The 21,355-nt window shown below is 29.0% G+C and overlaps 3 protein-coding genes across 7 annotated transcripts; all 3 read left to right on the forward strand.

The window, feature by feature from the left end:
• The first annotated feature begins 246 nt into the window (after positions 1–246).
• Positions 247–3,181, forward strand: LOC109604637 (equilibrative nucleoside transporter 1). The gene is made up of 8 exons (XM_020021164.2): positions 247–540; positions 598–761; positions 814–908; positions 990–1,040; positions 1,504–1,953; positions 2,396–2,481; positions 2,538–2,734; positions 2,975–3,181. The coding sequence occupies exons 1-8, from the start codon at positions 325–327 to the stop codon at positions 3,084–3,086; spliced, it is 1,371 nt and encodes a 456-aa protein (XP_019876723.2). The 5' UTR covers positions 247–324; the 3' UTR covers positions 3,087–3,181.
• Positions 3,182–4,246: 1,065 nt separating this feature from the next.
• On the forward strand, positions 4,247–8,606 carry LOC109603924 (kelch domain-containing protein 3). 2 transcript variants are annotated; one of them, XM_020020436.2, is made up of 6 exons: positions 4,247–4,570; positions 4,655–5,181; positions 6,675–6,887; positions 6,941–7,136; positions 7,192–7,365; positions 7,426–8,606. In XM_020020436.2, the coding sequence occupies exons 2-6, from the start codon at positions 4,668–4,670 to the stop codon at positions 7,499–7,501; spliced, it is 1,173 nt and encodes a 390-aa protein (XP_019875995.1). In that variant the 5' UTR covers positions 4,247–4,570; positions 4,655–4,667; the 3' UTR covers positions 7,502–8,606. The 2 variants fall into 2 exon arrangements, with proteins under 2 accessions (XP_019875995.1, XP_019875994.1); XM_020020435.2 differs by having other exon boundaries at positions 4,247–5,181.
• An 806-nt stretch (positions 8,607–9,412) lies between these two features.
• On the forward strand, positions 9,413–20,861 carry LOC109603923 (proton-coupled amino acid transporter-like protein pathetic). Of its 4 annotated transcripts, XM_020020433.2 has the most exons (6): positions 9,488–9,502; positions 9,769–9,818; positions 18,715–19,148; positions 19,212–19,569; positions 19,627–19,808; positions 19,892–20,861. In XM_020020433.2, the coding sequence occupies exons 2-6, from the start codon at positions 9,789–9,791 to the stop codon at positions 20,310–20,312; spliced, it is 1,425 nt and encodes a 474-aa protein (XP_019875992.1). In that variant the 5' UTR covers positions 9,488–9,502; positions 9,769–9,788; the 3' UTR covers positions 20,313–20,861. The 4 variants fall into 4 exon arrangements, with proteins under 4 accessions (XP_049825367.1, XP_019875992.1, XP_019875989.1 ...); XM_049969410.1 differs by lacking the exon at positions 9,769–9,818 and having other exon boundaries at positions 9,413–9,502; XM_020020430.2 differs by lacking the exons at positions 9,488–9,502; positions 9,769–9,818 and adding an exon at positions 9,825–9,961.
• Positions 20,862–21,355: the final 494 nt, after the last annotated feature.

Here is a 21,355-nt window from a genome sequence, read left to right on the forward strand (position 1 = left end):
ACATACACCCATAATATTCACGCATAAATCTTATAATTAAACAAAAACAGAATACTACAATATATTATGAAATTTTTAATTATCGTAAAGTTTCAATAAAAGCTAAAAATAATGAAAACAGTTCTACAATAAAATTGAATTAAAATTGAAAAAAAATTTCATTTATTAATATAAAATGCATGACAATCCGTCCGAAAATCCCACAGGTGTCACGTGACCATAAACAAAACAGATTACAGATGTTGAGTTTGACAAGTCGACATAACATGATTTAGGTTAGGTCCTTCGATCCTCCCGGATTGTCGATCGAAATTCTCAGTAAAAATGGCTTATTCAGTGAACACGACTCCCCTTTTGCAAGAAACGGAAACCGACAGCGAGGAGGATTTGAGCAATATCCAGAATGAAGTCGCGTTCAAGGATAATAAGCCCCTTTTCAGCTTTGAACCGAAGGACAAGTATTACAAGACCTATCTCATATTTTATCTTATGGGGATAGTCACATTGCTACCCTGGAACTTTTTTATAACTGCTGACGATGTAAGTTACAACCAACACCTTTTGCCATATGTATACATTTGACTGACAATGTTTCAGTATTGGATGTATAAATTTAGGGATACAACTAATGAGACAATACACATGTTGAGGTTGCCAGGGAAGAGAACGCCAATGCAAGCAAGTTTTACTTCATATGTTAGTGTATGCTCAGCAGTGCCAAGCCTTATTTTCCTTGTTATAAACACTCTTGTACAAGATAAGTAAGTCAAACCACTCTTATTGTTTTTCTATTTATTATTGTCTTTGTTTTAGAATATCTCTAAATAAAAGATTCATTGGATCATTGTTGGGAATGTTGATTTTGTTTATTGTTACACTAGTGTTTGTGGCAGTCGATACTGATAAATGTAAGCCATTATGCAATTTCCTCAAGATGTCAACAACTAAATATAATTTATTACATTGACGTTCATTAATTTTTATTTTAGGGCAACATCTCTTTTTCCTGATTACACTACTGCTTATAGTTCTCCTCAATGGTGAGTCATTGTTTATATTTTAATTTATGCTGAGTTTTATATATTGAAATATAAACATTTTCATATAGTGTAGTATAATGTAGAAATACAACATATTTATACACATTTCAATGTATATGTAGAATTTTTAATGCATATATTTTACATGTAAAATTATAATATATTAAAATATTCTTACTGGAATAATTTGGTTGCAGTGGGTTATCTAAAGGGCACTCCACGCTAAATAGGGCACATTTTAATTTTTGATTTCTGCAATTTTATAAAAGATACATATTTAAAGATAGTATTAAGGTAATTTTAAATTATTGTTCAACTAAATCAACTAATTTAGTCATGTAATATTCATAATCAGTATATTTAATTCTGGAAATATTCGAAAAAATTATGGTATTGTGGTGAACTTATAATAATAGTCTTATTATTTTTTATTAAGTAAATAATTGTAATTCTTATTATTTAGTGTTTAGCGCAATTTTGTCTGGGAGTCTCTTCGCCGTGATAGGAAAGTTCTCCCCCATATACATAACGGCAACGATCGGAGGACAAGCGTTGGGTGGAATCTTTGCGGCTCTGGCAGAAATCGTGTCTCTCAGCATCGGAGCTTCGTCCGTCCATTCAGCCTACGTTTACTTCTCCATCGGCTCAGTCACAGTTTTATTGGCCATCGTGTGCTATGTCATTCTCTACAGATCAAAATTCTTCAAACACCACGTCTACGGCAATACAAACGTGGCCGAGTACCAGACGCAGTCCGTGAGAACCGAAGTCGCTTCTTATAAGATTGTTTTCAAGAAGATTTGGGTTTATGGGTTTACAATTTTAGTTTGTTTTCTGTTTACATTGGCTGTGTTTCCCGGCGTGGCCGTTCTGATCGAGTCCGAAGGGAAGGGGCATGGTCACAAATGGAATGGTGGGTATTACCAGATCTAATAAGTTCCATTTAAATGAATATCATGGAATAATAAGGTTCTAATGATAAAAATATAATATAATATAATATATTTGAAATATCTTAATCATATATGAATGCCAAATTAAACTTTAAATCTTAATAAATTTGACAAGATAATTAATATGATTTTAAATCATTAGTCATATTTACATTAATATAATTTATATTTCTAATTTTAGTCAATACATCTGACCAAAACGCATTTTCCTAAAACCATGTGTGTAATTTATTTTTTACGTACATTTACCACCTGTTGTTTTAAATTTAGCTATTCCAATATCCGTTTTTATTAATAAATTTACGATGCAAATACATTTGTAGGAAACAATCGAACCATAAAATTATACTTGATAAATTGAATAATAATTTATTTTTTAATAAAATAAGTGTTTTGTTTTAGATATATTTTTTGTTCCGACGGTGTGTTACTTACTGTTCAGCGTTGGAGACTATTTTGGTAGACTGATTGCAGGAAGACTCTTAAGGGTAAACTTCCAATGTCACAGATCACAAAATAGTACTTACATAATCTAAATTTTCAGCCAAGAAACGGTACAATATTGCTGATACTCTGCTTGGCAAGATTCGTCTTCATTCCGTTACTTATGTTGTGCAATGCGCACCCCAGAAAGCACTGGGCCGTCGTATTCGACAAGGACTACGAGTACATACTTATAACCATCGCTTGTTCCTTAAGCAATGGTTACTTGGCCAACATCACCGCAATTTACGCACCGAAGTGAGTTAATGTGATGCGTGTCCTTGCGATTTTTGCCCTTTTTCCATTGTTCTTACAACCAGGAACTAATTGAATTAAGGCGCGTCGCGTATTTTAATGTAGCCACTGATTCCAACCCAATTATCCGCTTATTGTATTCGTAACGGGTTCAAGCACCCAAGATTAATTATTATGAATTGGAACCAAGTTAATTTTATTGTTTTCCATTATTCCATTTGATGCATTGATTTTTTTTTGCAGAGTTGTGGAGCACCATGAAAAAGAGCTAGCGTCAACGATGATAACAGTATTCATGGGTGTGGGATTGGCTTTTGGGTCATTTTTAAGTTTGTTTTTAGTGAAACTACTGTAATATTCATAGTCCAATTATTTTATTTGTATATAACTCAAGTATTTGTAATCCTAGTTCTTAAGTAATAATAAAATAATGTAAGTAAGTTACATCAATGTTACTTTTACTTATTATGGGTAATAGACTTAATTGTAATTGTAATATAGACTTGTGTACATATCTTATTATTTATAACTATTACTGCCCTTTATTGTGATAATTAGAGCTAGTTATAGCAATTTTATTTGACAATTATATTCAGTTTTTCTTAATTTGTTGTTTCTTTTTTGAAAACCTTGAAGCACAGAAATAGTTCAATTTCTACATACAATTAACAAATCAGGTTTTATAATTTCGCAATATTTATATAAAACGCACCGCTGGTTGTCTATAGATCAAGGCGGGTGAAAATAGAACTTGGCAGTGGATATTACAATAAAACTAGATAATATATTACGCCTTCAGTGTATTTGCCATTAATATAAATAGGTTGTAAATATAACAATAACAGTCAGAAACAGGGAAGTACTCAATTGAAAAAAGTATAAAATACATAAAATTCTATTTTCATTAATTTAATAAATTGTCAAAAATTAATAAAATATTTATAAAAATAAAAATGTATTTAATATTGTTGGTTCTCTAAAAACATATTTATAAAATAATGTATTTTTTGAATATATACTTAAACATTTGAATTATTATACATTTCTTTATTTTTCGAGGGTTAATTTAAAATTTACAAGATTAAATATACAGTGTGTTCCATTTCATATAGACCATCATAAAATTCGTATTTATCTCATTTTAATAAACGTTATTTCTTCAAATTTTAAACCTAAAAAATTACCCTGTAGGCTTTGGTTTTGGGCCAAAAAACGTAAAATTTTGTCTATAAGTACATGTTTTCATGCTTTACAATCAATTGAAAAAAGTCAAAAACGGATAAAAAATACAAATTTTATGGACATGTTTCGGTTACAAATAGGCCACCCTGTATATAATACCTTCGGAAATTCTATTTTTATTTATTTGTTAAACTGAGAAATAAATAATAAAATAACTATAATAATAAAAATATATTTAATATTTTATCTTTAACTGAAGTTAATTAAATAAAATACTTCAACAGTCAATTTAATATTTGACATATAATCAAAATTAACTTTCGAAAGGTTCGCAGCTGTCAAAATTTGCTGTCGACGAACAACCCCCAAAATCGTGGGCAATTCGAATTAACATCAACAAATCATTAGTGAATACAAGTTAAACGGTACCAATACCTCGTATACAATCAACGCGGCAACTAAGACGACCCTGTCCCCTCGAATCTGGTGGTGGGGAGAAGCGTCACAATTCAAGGTTACGTATTCCGAAAAAAATAAACTCGAAAAATGTTCGTCGACAGCAGGAAAAATCAAGCCGAGACACACTGAAACAGCCCCTTTAAACGGTCGTAATAGTCACGCGTCTGTCAGTTCGAGGATCAGCACACAACAGTCCTGGTGAATATTTATAACCTCGCAGATGTTAAGTTCACGAACGACGGTGCGCTAATTTAGTTACGAATTCGTTGCATCGTTTTGCAGCTTGTTGGTAAACATGAAGTGGATAACGCATTTGGAGGGCGGCCCCAAACGCGTCAACCACGCCGCCGTCGCCGTCAACCACAAGATCTACACATTTGGGGGCTATTGCACTGGACAGAACTCAAGAAAATACAAGTCAATGGATGTGCACGTTCTCAACACCACTACATTCAGATGGACGAGACATCCTGTCAGCAATCTGCCCTACTTCGAAAACGATGACATTCTCCCCTTTAAACGATATGGTCACACGGCTGTTGTATATGGCAACAAAGTGTATATATGGGGCGGTCGCAACGACAAGGCGTCTTGTTCAGTGCTCTTCTGTTTTGATACAGAGTGGCATTGCTGGACAGCACCCAAGACTACAGGCACAATACCTATGGGAAGAGATGGGCATTCAGCCTGTGTGTGGAAGAATTACATGATTGTATTTGGAGGATATGAAGATGAATCTGCTACTTTTGCCAAGACCATGTACTATTTGGATTTAGATAAGATGCACTGGAGTTACGTGCCACCAAAGGGTAAGTGTTTAATTATTTATTAAAATTGATCTCCAATACTCTAAATTACTTCTTCATTTTAATTTAAATTTAAAACTAAATTCAGTCAGTAAGTTTTAAAGCAAAAAATCAGTCTATTTGTTGTGAAAAAAGTTTGAACTCGTAACTTAAAGCATAAAACATTTCTAGTCTTTTGTCAAAGTATTTAGAGTATGTGTGTAGATATATTATTCTTATTAAATCTTGAAATATTTTGATTAAATTTGAAGAAACTTTTACATTTATTTTATTAAGATAATTAGTTTAATAAAGAAATGACCTTTTTTAGCAAATATTTCAAATTAAATTTAAAAATAATAAATTTAAATAATTAATATAATAAATTTTATATGCCCATATTACTTACTAGAAAATGATTTCTGATTAGACAATTTTTTGAAAAACTGTTCTCTATTATTATTAGAATGATGGTAAATTTGATTACCTACAATTCATTTAAAATAATAAACCTATTTAAAAAATAAAATTGTATATTACATTACTCAAGGTTTGCTGATAATTATAAAGTAATTTATACCTTGATATTTCCTCCAAAAATCCTTTGAAAGACCTCGAACAAAAAATATTATTCTAAACACGACATTTATTAAAAAATATATCGAATCATGTGAAGATCATTATAGCAATAAATTACTCTGAAACATGTGTTAAATTATTTATTCAACACGACTAGATTCAAAATGTATGTAGTTATTATGTAACAAATAAAAAATAAAAATATTTCTTATTAGTAAATTTGTTCCAAAATTTTCCTTTTTTTGAGAAAATTAACACTGTTTTATTTATCAATATTTAATGGAATATTAAATTGTATACAAGAATTACATGTATAGGAAAATTAATATTTTTTTTGTAGAATTCAGATTCTCTAACATTGCAAAATATAGATTATGCAACAAAATATTTCATTGCAAGATAACTACAGCTAATCAAGGAAGTCGTAACTAAAATAAACATATTTTAAAAATAAATAAATGAATAATTTTTATATACTAAATTACATTCAGTTATCAATTAAAAATATGTTTTTTATATAATTTAAATAACTATAAGAACATTCAACTGTGTATATTTGCCACACAACGTTGTATTGTTAAATATTAAATTGAACTAGACATTTCCATTTCCCCTTTCAATTAAAACATGAGTGTTTTGCTCATTGGTTCCAAGGATATGTTATTACTTTATTACAATATTCATTCATAAATACAATACAATGTGCAAGTGTCATACAATAAATATTTTTGTATGATACTGCATTATTTAATATTAAACGGAGTGCATATATCCATATTCAACATTATGCCATTAACACGCCTCACAAGGATGTATTTAATCCATTCAGATTGTTAATTGTATATGTAGCTGAACTGTACAGTAAAGTCGCACATAGTTATCAAGGGGGATAACCTTAATTCACAAAAGTATTGACGTAAAACTTAATATTTTTGCAGGCGTCCATCCCATCGTAAGAGATTTCCATACGGCAGTGTGCATCAACGACAGGATGTACCTATTCGGCGGGCGGGGCACTGTCTACGCCCCAAACATGCCCGAGGAGGAGGTCTACTCAAACGAGCTCTGGTACCTCGATCTGAATCACTTTGAGTGGCATTTGGTCTGTGCAAATGGAGACATACCGATAGGCAGGAGGAGTCATTCGGCCTGTAAGTAACCAGTACACTTGTCCTACTGTTTAATTATCGCTTTTCTTTTTTAGTTGTGTATAATGAAAAGATGTACATATTCGGTGGATACAACTCGTTACTGGAGCAACACTTCAACGACCTGAACGAGTTCGATCCACGTACTAACACCTGGAGACGACTGGACATCTCGGGCACGCCGCCATGCGAGAGGCGAAGACAGGCCTGCATTCCCGTTGGTGAACAAGTCTTCGTGTTTGGGGGAACGAGGCAAGTGTTGGTTTTTTTGTTTTGTATTTGAGCCGTTCATTTCTTGCGTTTTCAGTCCGAACCCGAAGAGGACGGAGCCCGACGAACCAGGGATGATTGATTTAGACGAGAAACTCGTAGACCACAGTGACATGTACGTTCTGGACTTCAAACCCACCCTTAAGACACTAAGTATGATCGCTGTGAAGTCTAGCAATCAGGAGAAACGTGTTTTACTTCACACATTGCGGTACGATAATGTAAATTCTGATTTTTGGTAATTTAATAACGTTTTGTGTTGTTTTTTTAGTGATGAGCTCTTTAACATGTTCTCCCCGAATAATATAACAGTGAAACGGCCGAAGCCCAACAATTCAGCCGGATAGAGGCACTCCGTTCAATTCCCGTTATTTATTATTAAAATTCGATAAACAGGTGCGCCGTTTAAAAGCGTAGTTAAATATTTATTGTACCTGTAGTTTTGTATACATTACATCTAATTTGTATATACTCGCGGGCCTATTTTACAAATGTTTTTCACTGTTTTGATGGATTTTTGTTTAATGATGAATGAGTCAATTGTGTTGTGTTATTGTGGAGTAAGCGAATTTCATTGACAATCAAGTTATAAATATATTACGATCTTAATTTACATTTTTCATTGACATGTGATTATTTGTTTTATTATATGTATGTTTTATTGATTGGTTCTTCGCCAAGAAAACAACGTTTTAACAGTGAAAATATGGTTGGTTTCTTACATCAAATAAGATTTTAACCATCTGCGGACTGATATTAATATTATTAATCAGGAGAAAATTTTAATTTTTATTTATTATGAGAAAAGACAATTATGATTTATTTTGGATATTTAATATTGTTTGTGTTTTTATCCATGAATTGAAATCTGTTACAGACTCATATTGCATAACTATCCTTAGGAACGTGTTGAGTTATTTTAAAAAGAACAATAGATTGTAAAACTTAACCAATACTATTATTTGTCAACACAGTACAATGTTTTCATAAATAATATTGCATATTTTGGTCAATTTGTGTGAATATTATCTTAGTAAATTATTTTCGGCATTAATTTTTCTTGACCTACAAAGAATCTTGACTCATCATTAAATGAATATCTAAATTTTGTGGATCTCTACTAGCTTTGTAATTATTTTATTTGATCATGATGTAATTTAAATATTTTTGTAAATAGCTGTAATATTTGCTTTTAGAAAAATGACGTAACACTCGGAATTCAGTTGCTTTTAAATTAGGTGGATATGCATAATATTAGTCATTTAATGTGATTTAGTTATACAGAAGTGGAAAGTGTAACTCTTGATACTCTCTATTATTAATTACCTTTTTTACACAAAAAGACGTTATACTTTATCCAAACTTTGTATTTAGAAAGAGATTATTTAACAATATTTATTTTCTTAGGACGTTAACGTATTTGAATTACATTTTAATAAAGTCTTTATATAGTGTCTTTGTTTTATTGAAGTATCCCGATTAGGAATTTATGTAAAAATTATCAAAAAATGTGTAACTGAAAAATAATATTTAAATAGTTAATTATTTAAAAAAATTAGACATTTTTAATATAAAATAATAATTAATATTTAACTAAAAATAAAAAAAATTAAATTTTAAATTTAGTAAAATTAAATTTTAAAAAAATTTAAATAAATAAATAAAATATTCAATATAAATTTAGAATATTTGAATTATAAGCTTAAAAAATGAAAAATTTAAAAAAAAAATACTTTTGAAATACTAAGAAACCAGAAATGATCAATTATTTGGTTTTTAATGAAAAAAAAGTTTCAAAACTATATTTTTAAAGATCTTTATAATGACATTTTTAATATTTTGGTAATATTAATATATGTATAATTAAAATCAATAAATTTTTAAAATTAATAAATTTTTAAAATTAATAAATTTTTAAAATTAATAAATTTTTAAAATCAATAAATTTTAATCAAATTTAAAAATTTTAATAATTTTTAATTAGATTGTGATTTTTAAAATTTTATGCAATAATAGATTGAGAATATTGTAAAAAAATTGTATACACTGTAATAACAAAAAATTTCCTTAGACAATATTTTTCAAAGAACTGTGTCATGGTCTATTAAAAACAATTAATTTTAATTTCGAAAATATAATTATATTTTCGCTGTTTTATGGTGTAAATTAATTTCATCTAAATTTAAAAACTGAAATTTATTGATTCTGCGCATGTAAATCTGCGAGTGCGGATCTGTGCTCACGTGCGCAAAGTAGGTCAAAAACGTGTGAAGTGTTGGCAGTACTAGCTGTCACAAAAACATGAAAAAAATGTCATTGTTCGCATAATAAACCAGGTTTTTTTAAAAGTAAGTTTATTTCAAAGTAAAGCACCTTATGGACGCACCAATTGCACACATTCTCACCCTCACTGCTTTTTTTATAACGTATAAACTCCGAACGTCACAGTCGGATGGTTCTAAACATTTTAATCTATTTATTTTCTTTGTACATAATTTATTCCAAAACATAGCAACACATTGTATTCATACGAAAGACATCATTTTCAACATAAAACCCCACGGTCTACCCTTATATAGGTAGTACAGGACCGAACTGGTTGTTTTCTTTGCAGACGATCTGCAAGGCCTGAAAATGACGGACACGCCGATGAAGCCCCTCAACGTAAATATTTATCGGTGTCCCCTCTATGTTGTGTTGCATGTCGCGCGATAAAATTCGCATGAAATATGGTAGAAAGGCTTTATACGTTGCACAGACTTTTCATTCTCAATCTCTACTCTGAAGAAACATGGAACTTAGATGTAGTAAGTAGTTACTACTAGTTGTCTGTTTGTTTATTATTTGCAAGGTGTCAAAAAACTAGAACATATTCTATTTTTATAATTTTACTCTTGCCTATTCACAAAATATACAAAATATTCTGATTACTTTATTATTACGTTTTAATTTATTTATTTTATAACAGAATTCCCTTATTTAGCTGAGAAGTTCTAGCTACTTGTTTTTCTCAATCTTGGTAACGGTGAATTGTAATTACGGCATACGGTTTAACAACTACCCATTACTAAATAATTATAATAAGTAAAAGAATGAAATTCACACGGAGCAGTGAAGTGTTATAAAATATAAAAGAAAAAGGAAAGCTTTAAAGAATAAAATTATATTAACCATCCACAATGAACACAATAATATCAGGAGAAACAATAAACATCCAATTCAAATAGTATAGCTCATAATTTTAATATACATACTTTAATAAGCTACTATAATTATGGCCAGTACTATGTAGTGTTCATGTTTCATTGAAATATTCCAATTAAAACATTTACATAAAAATACAAATAGATAACTTAAAAATAATTAGAATTAAGTTCAATGTTAAAAATAAAAACTACTTCAGTATATACAACAAAATATTTAGCCCCAACTTTTTTATTTAATGTTGTTTTATAAAATATTAAAAATAATACCATATTCTTATTCTATAAAATATTACATATCGTTTTCTAAATTGATCTGGACATAAATATAGCAAGTTTAATTTAGAAATGGATTTTTAATGATTAAATCGATGTTATTTAAAATAACATTAACACTTTGTGTAATATCCTCTTTGATTTATTAACAAAACATCAACCAATGAATCTGTGATATAAGTTACTATAATTGTGGTCACCACTATAAATTATTTTACTTTTATTTAAATGTTTATGCAGATTTTGAGTTTTAATGTCGAAGTTGAAGTTCCACAAGTTTAAAAATGAAGATATGTGTCTATATTTTTACTTCCTAACAGAAGAATAAAAATAAAAAAAATTCCTTTTAACTATTTAGAAAGTTTTACTTATAACTATATAGAAAAATATTAATTAAAATATAAACTTTACATTTGTCAAAAGCAGAATTACGATTTGCTTTTGTAATTATCACATACGACCAATTAAAAATCCACGCACAATAACTCTTGTGTAAACATCGGATTTTACAACCTTTCTGTACGCGCAATTGGAAATACGACATATTTTTTATTGCGATAATCGATTATCTGATTTATTACCATATTGAAAAATTAATCATTATCAGTATTGCCGTTAAATTTGATGTGATAGTTGAGTAAAACTGGGTGAGTTTTGATAAGTTTGAATGCGATTTTCTTGTTTTCGGATCCTCTTGGTAACAACATACTCGCTAATTATGTGTTAACTAATTACACGAGGTTAGGGGTTAACTATTCAAATGTTTTTTCCTACGGATTATGAGTTGCAATATAGGTTATCATCTGGCATTAAAAACATTTTGTTCTTACCAAATTTCATTTTAAATAAAATTGGGGTGAGGAATTCGTCATTTAATAGAGTATTCTAATTCATTTTAGCATATTCAAAAATTATTATTATTATTTGTTTGAAACTGTAATAAGTAGTCCTTTCTACAGTTAAAAAATTAGAAAAAATGTATTAGAATATTTCAAATAATTGTTATTATAAAAGTCGATTTAATTTCGAGATTTCCTTGAAATGTGTAATAATTAACGAATTATTTATTATTATAACTATAATAAATATTTTATGATTTTGTTTCATATCTAGATATGATAAGTTTAATTCCCATTACTCTATATTTCTCCAATATTAATATATTTTCCTCATTAATTGCTGTTTACTTAAATATTTCAAAATTAATATTTGTATTAAATTTTCTTTTTATAATTATCACATTTTTTGAAAATTATTATCATTTTTTTATATTTTTGTAGGGTTAAATATTTTTTTTAATTTGAAAAAAAATATTAATAATAATAGAAAACACTTTAATAATTTTACAAATAACAAAAAAATTTTACGCCTTTTAACTTAAAATATTAAACAAAAATAAATAATTTCTTTTCTCTTCTTTCTCGAGTTCAATCTTTTCATATTATTCACCCATTAAAAATATGGGAACATTACTTTTTAAAATTATAAAGATATGTGTATTGTTTATTTTTAACAAAACTAAGTTTTTCTGTACAATAATTTATCTTTTTTTACTTTATTGATGATATTATTTTGAAATCTGACAAATATATAATTTTTAAAAATATTACCGAATGTTATTATTTATAGTTCTTATAATATTTATATTTATAAAACAACACTTTTTACTCACTTTTTATTATTAAAAATTAGTGATTGTTGTTTCATTGGACATGTTAACTTTGTCATATAAAAGCGTGCATTTCCTAAATAAAAACCTTTTATTAATCCTGTATCTCAACAATTTAACATGATCACGAAAGATGTTCATGTTCAAGTTATTCATCGAATTAAATTTCCGCCTAAAGATAATTCGTACAATGTTTAACAAAGCAGGTTAAGAAACTCCAGATTTTTTTAAAAAGAATCCATATCTCGGATTCCACGGATCTTCCGGCTTCCATGTTGTTGCCATGCTTAAGTAAAATATGATAAGGGGCCCAGACCTATTGTTTCACGTTTAGCGGAAAAGTACCACAGGGAAATTATCATTACAAACCTTTTCGGATATTGTGTTTATTGGACCATTACAAGGGTCAATCCAAAACAACGTTCTCAGATGCACCAAAATTAATCTCTATAGGTATGGAAAATTACCCGCATAGATGCATCGTTTTATCAATAGCAGTGACATTTCCTTTATGTGATTGTGCGTCATCACAATAACAATAAGAAATATTTTAATCAATGGAATCTATTAAAATTGTATAAGTTATAATATTATTGTTCTTCCCAACTCACATTCTTGGAATAGATTTAAAATTACACTATTTAACTTTTGTCTAGTGTTCATTACAATTTCTTGATTAAATTAAATATTTAGTTTAGTCACTGGTAAATTTTTATATCACTTTTTTGAAACTATCTTGTAAAGTGTTCAAAGGTTTTTGTTTCAAACGTTTCTTTTACAGGTATACAGGTTTCTAAAAAGAATGATGTAGATAATACTTTTATAGAAACTGACTGTAAACTGAATTATGCTTTATAATAGTTGGCAATCAAACGAACCAATTTTTATGGAAAATCACGAGTTGCAACTCGTTAATGTGTATTTACTTATTGTCACTGACATGTACAACGAAATTCAAGATATGGATGTTAATTTGTGTAAATTAATTTCTAAAGATTTAAAACATAAAAATATTTACATTTCCATCAATTATTTAAACATAAAACAATAGCACCTATTGTGTATATTGGTAAACTTATTAGAAGATATAATTTAAATTTTCTGTATATTATTCATAACCGTTTAAATAGTACTTTTACCTGGATTTATGCAAATCATCCCTGGGGATGGAAAATTTTGGAGCCCCAAAACTTGGCGACTCCAAATCTTTACCTGGTAACTGGAGGAGATTAAAATGTAAATCTAAAAATTTATTAACTTTAATTTTTAAATATGCCCCTTTTTTATTATTTTGTTACAAATTTGTTTTTTTAGTTTTAGTTCCAATAAAATCTATTAATTCGATTCATTCGCCATTTTTTAAATTGGAGTATCATAATATTTCATTTGTTTGTTGCATAAACAGATATTTTAATTTTATTTAAATTGCAATAACAATAATATATCTTTTAATGATGTTTTGTGTATTTTTAAATTTAAAATATTTATTTAATAACATGAATAAATATATTACTTATTAATAACAAATTTACTGAAAAAGTAAATAATATTTTTGATATATTCCAAAACAATTTTAAAAATTTATCACCATTTTAATAAATACTTTCGATTAATTATTATTTTTATAAACAACGAATCTCATTATGTATATTAATTGTAATATTTGTTCCATCCCTGAACTATAATAAACAAACTCTCTCTCTCTTTTAAAATATGTAATAATTCTTTTTTTACATATCTTATATTTTAAACAAATATGTTTTATCAATGTTATCCAAGAATTTTTATTATCAATTATATTTTTCCATTTTTCGTTTATTTATTTACATATGTTATATTAATTGATCATTTATGAGACGATAAAAATTTAGGTTATCCTAATTGATTTAATTTATTTATAAAAAATTAAATTTTATCATTTGTAACAACAAATTTTTAAGTAAAATTAAATTAATAACAGAATTATTAATATTAAATAACATAATGGAATCTTTTCTTGATCATAAAGATCTTTTCATTAAAGTTCCAAGTTATGAATTTTTTTTCAAATCATATTAATTCATAAATTTATTTCCATATTTGGAATGTATTTGATAAGGCTACTGAAGGATTTTGTAAATAATTGAAATCACCGCCAAAAATGACTTTTATTTAAAACCCAATCAAATTGTTCTAAAGAAAAATATTCTTAGAACATCAAAGACACCACTAACGCACACAAATAACGCATGTATTCTGTGGTGGTAGTGGTGGGGGAAAGTATACACTAGTTGATAGCAAAACTGGACCGTACCGAAGTTGGTGGTAGATATATCAGTCTATGGTGAATCGGTAGGCAGACAACTTCAGTTGTGTCGATTTGGTCTGGTGTGGTTCCCCGGTTGATGTTGACAGTTTTATTATTACTATTAACAACATTAAATCTACAATGAAGAAGTACGGTGCGATAAATGGAAGGGAATACGTAAGTGTTTTTGTGTTCATAATAATTAATAAAAAATATTATGTTAAAAATTTTTATTAGGTTTAAGAATTCACTGTTAATTATTAGCAACAATAGCATTTTAAACAATTATTTTACCAAGGGTTAGTTACCTACACTCATATTATTAATGTACAATGAAATAAATCAATTATACTATTTTTTAATATAGTATGTTAAAAAAATAATTGGCACAAATAAAAGTGTTTATAAGAAATGTAAATAAAATAAAAAAAATATTCTTCAATTAAATTATTATACAATAAAAAAAATTTAAAAAACATGTGATTCAAGTAAAATAATATTTCAGTTTTTTTCAAAAAATTCAAAAACTCAATTTATTAAAATTTAATGGCAGACATTGCTATATAAAACACATAAAAATGATTGGTATACTGTTGACATAAACGAAAAAGAGTGTATATAAATTATAATAAAATAAGAAATTTTTGTTATTCATAAATTTCTTAAATAACGAATAAAAACCTGATAACAAAATAAACAAACCCTGAAACAAAAATTGTTTTCTGTTCATTGTCATCAGCGTCTTCCGTTCTTCCGTAAACACGTCCTATTCTTAGGCGCGAAACAATTAAAGAAAAATGCATTTTGCATGATTTTAATTTTTTTTCTCTCTACCCATTGCACGCCGATAAGAGATATCGACGTTGACCCCAAACACCAGACTGTGCGGTGGACCCGTTGAACACCAAGACCCGTATCGTGGTTAAATCGCATGCCGGGTTACCGATTTTGTAACACCTCGTAACCTCGTTGATAAAGCGTTTTTTTCTTTTACGACTTGCGTTTGTTTGCAAACATGTTACATGAGATACTCTACGCTACGCACAACCAAAATGCCTGTTCGAATTGCATTTTAACAAATGTTAATGTAAATACTGTTTATAATGTGATAAAAATAATTACACCTTTTATAGTGCATGTTCTATTCTATAAATGTAGTTTTTGCAACTACATATGCATGAAATACACATTTTTTATTTACAAAGATGCACAGACATTTTTTATGTATTTATATAATTTTAATGCATTTTAATTACTTTAATTCATTGGTTATGAACAAGGGAAAAAACATGTTAAGATTCTTTTCAAATCTCACAAAATTTTAACCATTACTAATAAATGCGTAAAATTTAATATTATTATAACTAATTATTACCACTTTATTACTTGTTCGAGGATTCTAGTTAAATGATACATATTTGAGTATAAGTAATTATTAAATTAAATTATCGATTACTTGTTCGAAGATTCTAGTTAAATGATAAAAATTTGAGTATAAGTAATTTTTAAATTAAATTATCGATTTATGATTATATCAGCATGTTTTATAGAAAATACAAATTAAATGCAATAAAAAATAAATGTTTTACTAGTTTTTAAATGATTATATTTTTCTAATTTACAAATTAATAAAATATCATTTTTTTCACAATAAATTGGAATAGAAAGACTTCGAACTTTACTCTCCTAAAAACCATGTAAAATATTGTCAATGTATCTAAATTGCCAATTTTCAAGTACTACAAGGACACTATCAACTATTTTTAATGGAAAGACATGTCTGGTGATACCTCATTTGAAAGGTATTTTTATTCTATAATTATTTTGCTGACTCGATTGATTTAATGTATTAGATATACTGTAAAAAACTATTTGGTGTTAATTAATAAAAAATTCGATATTCATATAAAAAATAAGTAGTACAGGACAATAATTATAAAACAAAAGGCAGTTTTTGGATCTCGTTTGTTTCTGAATTGGTTAATTACATCTTATTTGTGTATTCAACAATAAAGGACTCCTTTTAATTATTAAATAAAAAAATATATATTTTATTAAATAATAAAATAAAAATCTTAATCTATAATTAATATTTTTTCTGGTAATTCTATAAACATAACTAAAAAATATCGATATGCAGTAATGGCCATAATTATAGCAATAGCTATACTACTTAAATTTGATGCCAGTATCTATAATGTTTATTGTTTTCTTTGTTATTGTTGTGTCTACTATACAACTGGTCAATGTAATTATATTATTTAAAGAATTAAAATTATTTATTAGTGTTTTTTACTTATTATAATTAATTAATCATTGAGCGAAGTAAAACTAAGAAAAATTGTAAATCAGGGTTACCAAGACGGAAAGAAACAAGAAGAGATGATTAAATAAGTCAATAATATCTTGTATTATTAAAATATTTAGAGAAACTGGCTAAATGGGAATACGAAAAGATGGTTTGGGTTCGAACTGAATGGAAATTCGTTTGACTCCAGACCTATAAGAAAAACTCCGGTTTGTACTAAAAACATGAAAATCCAAATCTGACTTGCTTAGGATCACATTCACTGGACCACAGAACATTAGAGACGAATAGTTTTTTGTGATCTCTAATTTTAAAATACTTTAAGAAATCAGTTTTCAAATTTTACTCAGACAATAATTGTCTCAACATTTTTTTAAATTTATAGCAATCCAGAATTAGAAATATTAAAATTCTAATTTATCTGTTGTTTCTTATTAAACAATCTTGACTGAAACTTCAAAATTATCCATAATCTGTTTCAATTAAACAAAAATACCCAAACTTTATCATCAGATTTCATTGAAAGTGGCAAAAATAGGTCTCGCGGATAATATTAAAGACGTGCGAAGTGTCGCAAAATGTCAGGGGGTTAAACAAACACGAAAACAAAACGACTTTAAAAAAATGGGTGAATTAAGGATAAATTCCAACGGTATCTAACGCGTGTTATGATGTGGCCATCTGATGACCCTGCTGAGAACACATAACAACAAATGATAAAAACCATTGGTACACAAAGGCGATAGTCACAATCGAGACGGAAAATTTTCACAAACTCGGACAAACAAACAAAATCGGAATGAACGGTTTTTTCGGGGTTGAATCGATATGGTCGCACGTACTGACCTATTATTGGCATCGTGCAATTAGTAAATAAACGGTTGCCGTCATTAGGCGATTGCACCGGATAAAAATAATGGAAATTTACTGAAATGTTGTTTTCATGTAGTACCGAACGACGTACCTACAAATGGAAATATATAGGAGCAGATACAGGGAATATATTAGAAATAATTTTAATATTAATAAGTGGGTGGGACTTGTTATAACGCTTATCATTTACGTATTTTGTACACTGTCTATTTAATTATCTAGAAAAACACATATGTTTGCTTATTTAGATAGTACAATACTGTGTATTGATTCAGTTGGGGGAAGAGCAAGGTAACAATAATTTAAAATTATTTCTTTCTCATTTTGTCAGTCAGTTTAAAAGTTTTAATTTAAAAGTATGTACAATAAATGCACAGTTTAACAAGTTGAAGAATAAGAAAAAATATTCTACTAAAAAACCCCTTATAATTTCAATCCTTATATTAAATAAGAAAATGAGTTTCTCACTTGTTTTGTGAATGTTATGTATATTGGTGGCAGGATTGAAAAATGTTTAGTGCATGTTGTTAGTGTTTATAACATGAATGTATTATTTATTTATTAAAAAATATTTTTTATGTTAAGCTCTTTATGTTCATGTAGAAAGGAACTGACAATGAGTTTAAATAAAATCCATATTAATTGTGTATAATAAATCAGTATATAATTAAACATAAACAATTATCGTCTATTTACAAAGATTATGTCACGAGAACATGTATGATCTTTGCAGTCCGAAACTGGTTAATACCAAAACAAGGATGCACTAATTAATGAAGAATTCGATATCGTCTTCACTGAACTCTTTATCAATCTTAATAAACAATTTGCTTCAATTTTTCATCGTATTTTTTAGTGTATGTCAATAATAGCCACATCCAGTAATAATGTACTAAAAAACGCTTGTAAAAGTTGCATCTAAAGATCAAAATTATTTTCAACAGGAGCCAAAGCCGTTGCCGGTCAAAACGATGAAGCAAGACGAAAAACAACGACTGCTGGACAGCGACTATCAAAGCGACACCACCTCCCTGGACATGGAGCCCATGGTGTCCGAGTCGTCGGACGACCCGTTCAGCAACCGCAATCTCGAGCACCCGACCTCCAATTTCGACACCATGGTGCACTTGCTCAAAGGTAATGTCGGCACCGGCATCTTGGCGATGCCGGACGCCTTCAGGAATGCCGGCTGGGTCGTGGGACTGTTGGGTACGTTGATAATGGGCGCGATCTGCACCCACTGCATGCACATGTTGGTCGGATGCTCGCACGAGTTATGCAGACGGACGCAGAAGCCGGCGTTGAATTTCGCCGAGGTTGTGGAACAGGCTTTCAAAACGGGACCACGAAGTCTTCAATCCTTTTCGAAAATGGCTAAGTAAGGGAACGAATTAGGCAGTCAAAGTTAAACGTGGAACTAACTTTTGATTTTATCTTTTAGGACAATGATAAACTTCTTCCTATGTCTTACCCAGATTGGCTTTTGCTGCGTGTACTTTGTTTTCGTAGCAGCCAATCTGCACGATGTGGTGAAGCACTATTTTGCAGACATCAGCGTTCATTGGTACCTCCTAATGTTGCTAATACCTTTAGTGCTCCTTAATTGGGTGAAAAGTCTGAAGTATTTAACGCCGGCCTCTCTATTTGCCTCCATAGTGACGTGCACTGGTTTGGCCATCACCTTCTTCTACATGTTACAAGGTTTACCAAACACTTCCAGCATCCACGCTTTCTCTAGCTGGAACCAGTTGCCATTGTACTTTGGCACTGCAATCTATGCATTTGAAGGAATTGGAGTGGTATGTTGTTAATGATTATGATCAACTTTAGATGCTAATGATTGGTTTGGCTTTTAGGTTTTGCCCTTAGAGAATAACATGAGGAACCCACAAGATTTTGGTGGATGGAATGGCGTATTAAACACTGGAATGGTCATAGTGGCCAGTTTGTACACAGCAATCGGTTTCTTTGGATATTTAAAGTACGGAGATCAAGCTGTGTTGGGAAGTGTAACACTTTTGTTGCCAGCAGATGAAATGTAAGCAAAACTTTATTTTACTAACTCATTACTTGTATTAATTAAAAGATTGCGTTGAAAATAACAGGTAACATTCATTTCAGATTGGCACAATCGGTTCGTTTAATGATGGCCATCGCAATCTTTCTCTCGTACAGCCTTCAGTTCTACGTTCCGTTCAACATAGTATGGCCATCAGTGAAAAAACATTTTGAAGATGAGCGATCCATACGCCTTGCCGAATACGCGACTCGAACCTTTCTGGTGTTCGTGACCTTCGCCCTTGCCATCGCCATTCCGAATCTGGGTGCTGTGATCTCCTTGGTCGGAGCATTCAGTAGCAGCGCCCTGGCATTGATTTTCCCGCCGCTCATTGAAATCATCACGTTTTGGCCCGACAAGCTCGGCAGAAGTAACTGGGTTTTGTGGAAAGACCTGTCGATCGTTATTTTTGGATTTATCGGGTTCTTGATTGGGTCGTACGTTAGTTTGTTGAATGTTTTGTATCCGGAGGTGCAGGTTTGAGAGAAACGGGTTGGGGTTTGGTAAATGCATGAAAGTTGTATGTGATATTAGCGAGTCAGTTGTTCAGTTACCAGTTTATGAAAGTATATATTATCGTATGACGGAAGTAGAAGTGACCAATTTGGAAAGCTTTATATCGCATTTAATCAGATGCAAAGCACTATATCAAGATATATGATAATAATATTAAGATATAAATCTATATGTTGTTACTTAATTTTAACAAGGTTCTAGAAGAATTATTTGGACAATAAATGTTTTAAATGTGATGTCATATTTAATAAGACAATAAATGAATCTTCCATGTTATATATTTAGATGTTCGTAACTATATCGTATATATAGCAAATGTATTTATTTTAGTTATTTATTTCTGTATATACCTAATTATATAAGTATTAAAAGAGTAATTGTACAGAAAGGAGAATATTTCCAAAATGAAATATAAAAGAAATATTCTTCTTATTATATTATCAGTATTAAGTAAATACATACATGATGTGTACATACATATTTGTTGAATATTATTTAATTAAAAATTTTATTTTATATTGTTTTTTATTTTATTGATTTTTAATTTCAGGTACAATACTGCAATGAAGAGGTTTACAATTGTTTTAACAATTGTGTATTATTTTAAAAAGTACTACTATAATCACATTAATTTTAATAATTTTACATTTTAAACGGAGTTAATTAACGGAGAGGTAATTTGTAAATTTGAACTTTATATATATGAACTATATATATATTTTTTTAAGTGAATTAAGTATGATCAAGGTTACCGTTTTTTATTGGACGTGGTATTAAATAAAATAATTTTCTAAATATTTAAATATTAGCTGAATTATAGATTAAAATTGACAATTAATTATTCATTTTTAGTAAAATATGTCTATAATAATATAACATGAAAAAAATAACTGTCATGGCGCCTTTCTACTTTATATTTAATCAATTCTTTCAAATATAGTTAAAATATATCAGTATTTCAAAAGTAACAAATACTATCAACATTTTTTCGGGAACATACCAAAAACTAT

This window comes from Aethina tumida, chromosome 7 (genome assembly GCF_024364675.1).
Source record: "Aethina tumida isolate Nest 87 chromosome 7, icAetTumi1.1, whole genome shotgun sequence".
Classification (NCBI taxonomy): domain Eukaryota; kingdom Metazoa; phylum Arthropoda; class Insecta; order Coleoptera; family Nitidulidae; genus Aethina; species Aethina tumida.

Excerpts from the sequence above, each read along its gene's own strand:
- LOC109604637 (XM_020021164.2), top strand. The coding sequence starts at position 325 with ATGGCTTATTCAGTGAACACGACTCCCCTTTTGCAAGAAACGGAAACC. Across the intron at positions 762-813 it reads AACACTCTTGTACAAGATAA|AATATCTCTAAATAAAAGAT; the intron begins GTAAGTCAAACC and ends TCTTTGTTTTAG. Across the intron at positions 909-989 it reads GGCAGTCGATACTGATAAAT|GGCAACATCTCTTTTTCCTG; the intron begins GTAAGCCATTAT and ends TTTTTATTTTAG.
- LOC109603924 (XM_020020435.2), top strand. The coding sequence starts at position 4,668 with ATGAAGTGGATAACGCATTTGGAGGGCGGCCCCAAACGCGTCAACCAC. Across the intron at positions 5,182-6,674 it reads GAGTTACGTGCCACCAAAGG|GCGTCCATCCCATCGTAAGA; the intron begins GTAAGTGTTTAA and ends ATATTTTTGCAG. Across the intron at positions 6,888-6,940 it reads CAGGAGGAGTCATTCGGCCT|TTGTGTATAATGAAAAGATG; the intron begins GTAAGTAACCAG and ends TTTCTTTTTTAG.
- LOC109603923 (XM_020020430.2), top strand. The coding sequence starts at position 9,884 with ATGGTAGAAAGGCTTTATACGTTGCACAGACTTTTCATTCTCAATCTC. Across the intron at positions 19,149-19,211 it reads TCCTTTTCGAAAATGGCTAA|GACAATGATAAACTTCTTCC; the intron begins GTAAGGGAACGA and ends TTTATCTTTTAG. Across the intron at positions 19,809-19,891 it reads TTGTTGCCAGCAGATGAAAT|ATTGGCACAATCGGTTCGTT; the intron begins GTAAGCAAAACT and ends CATTCATTTCAG.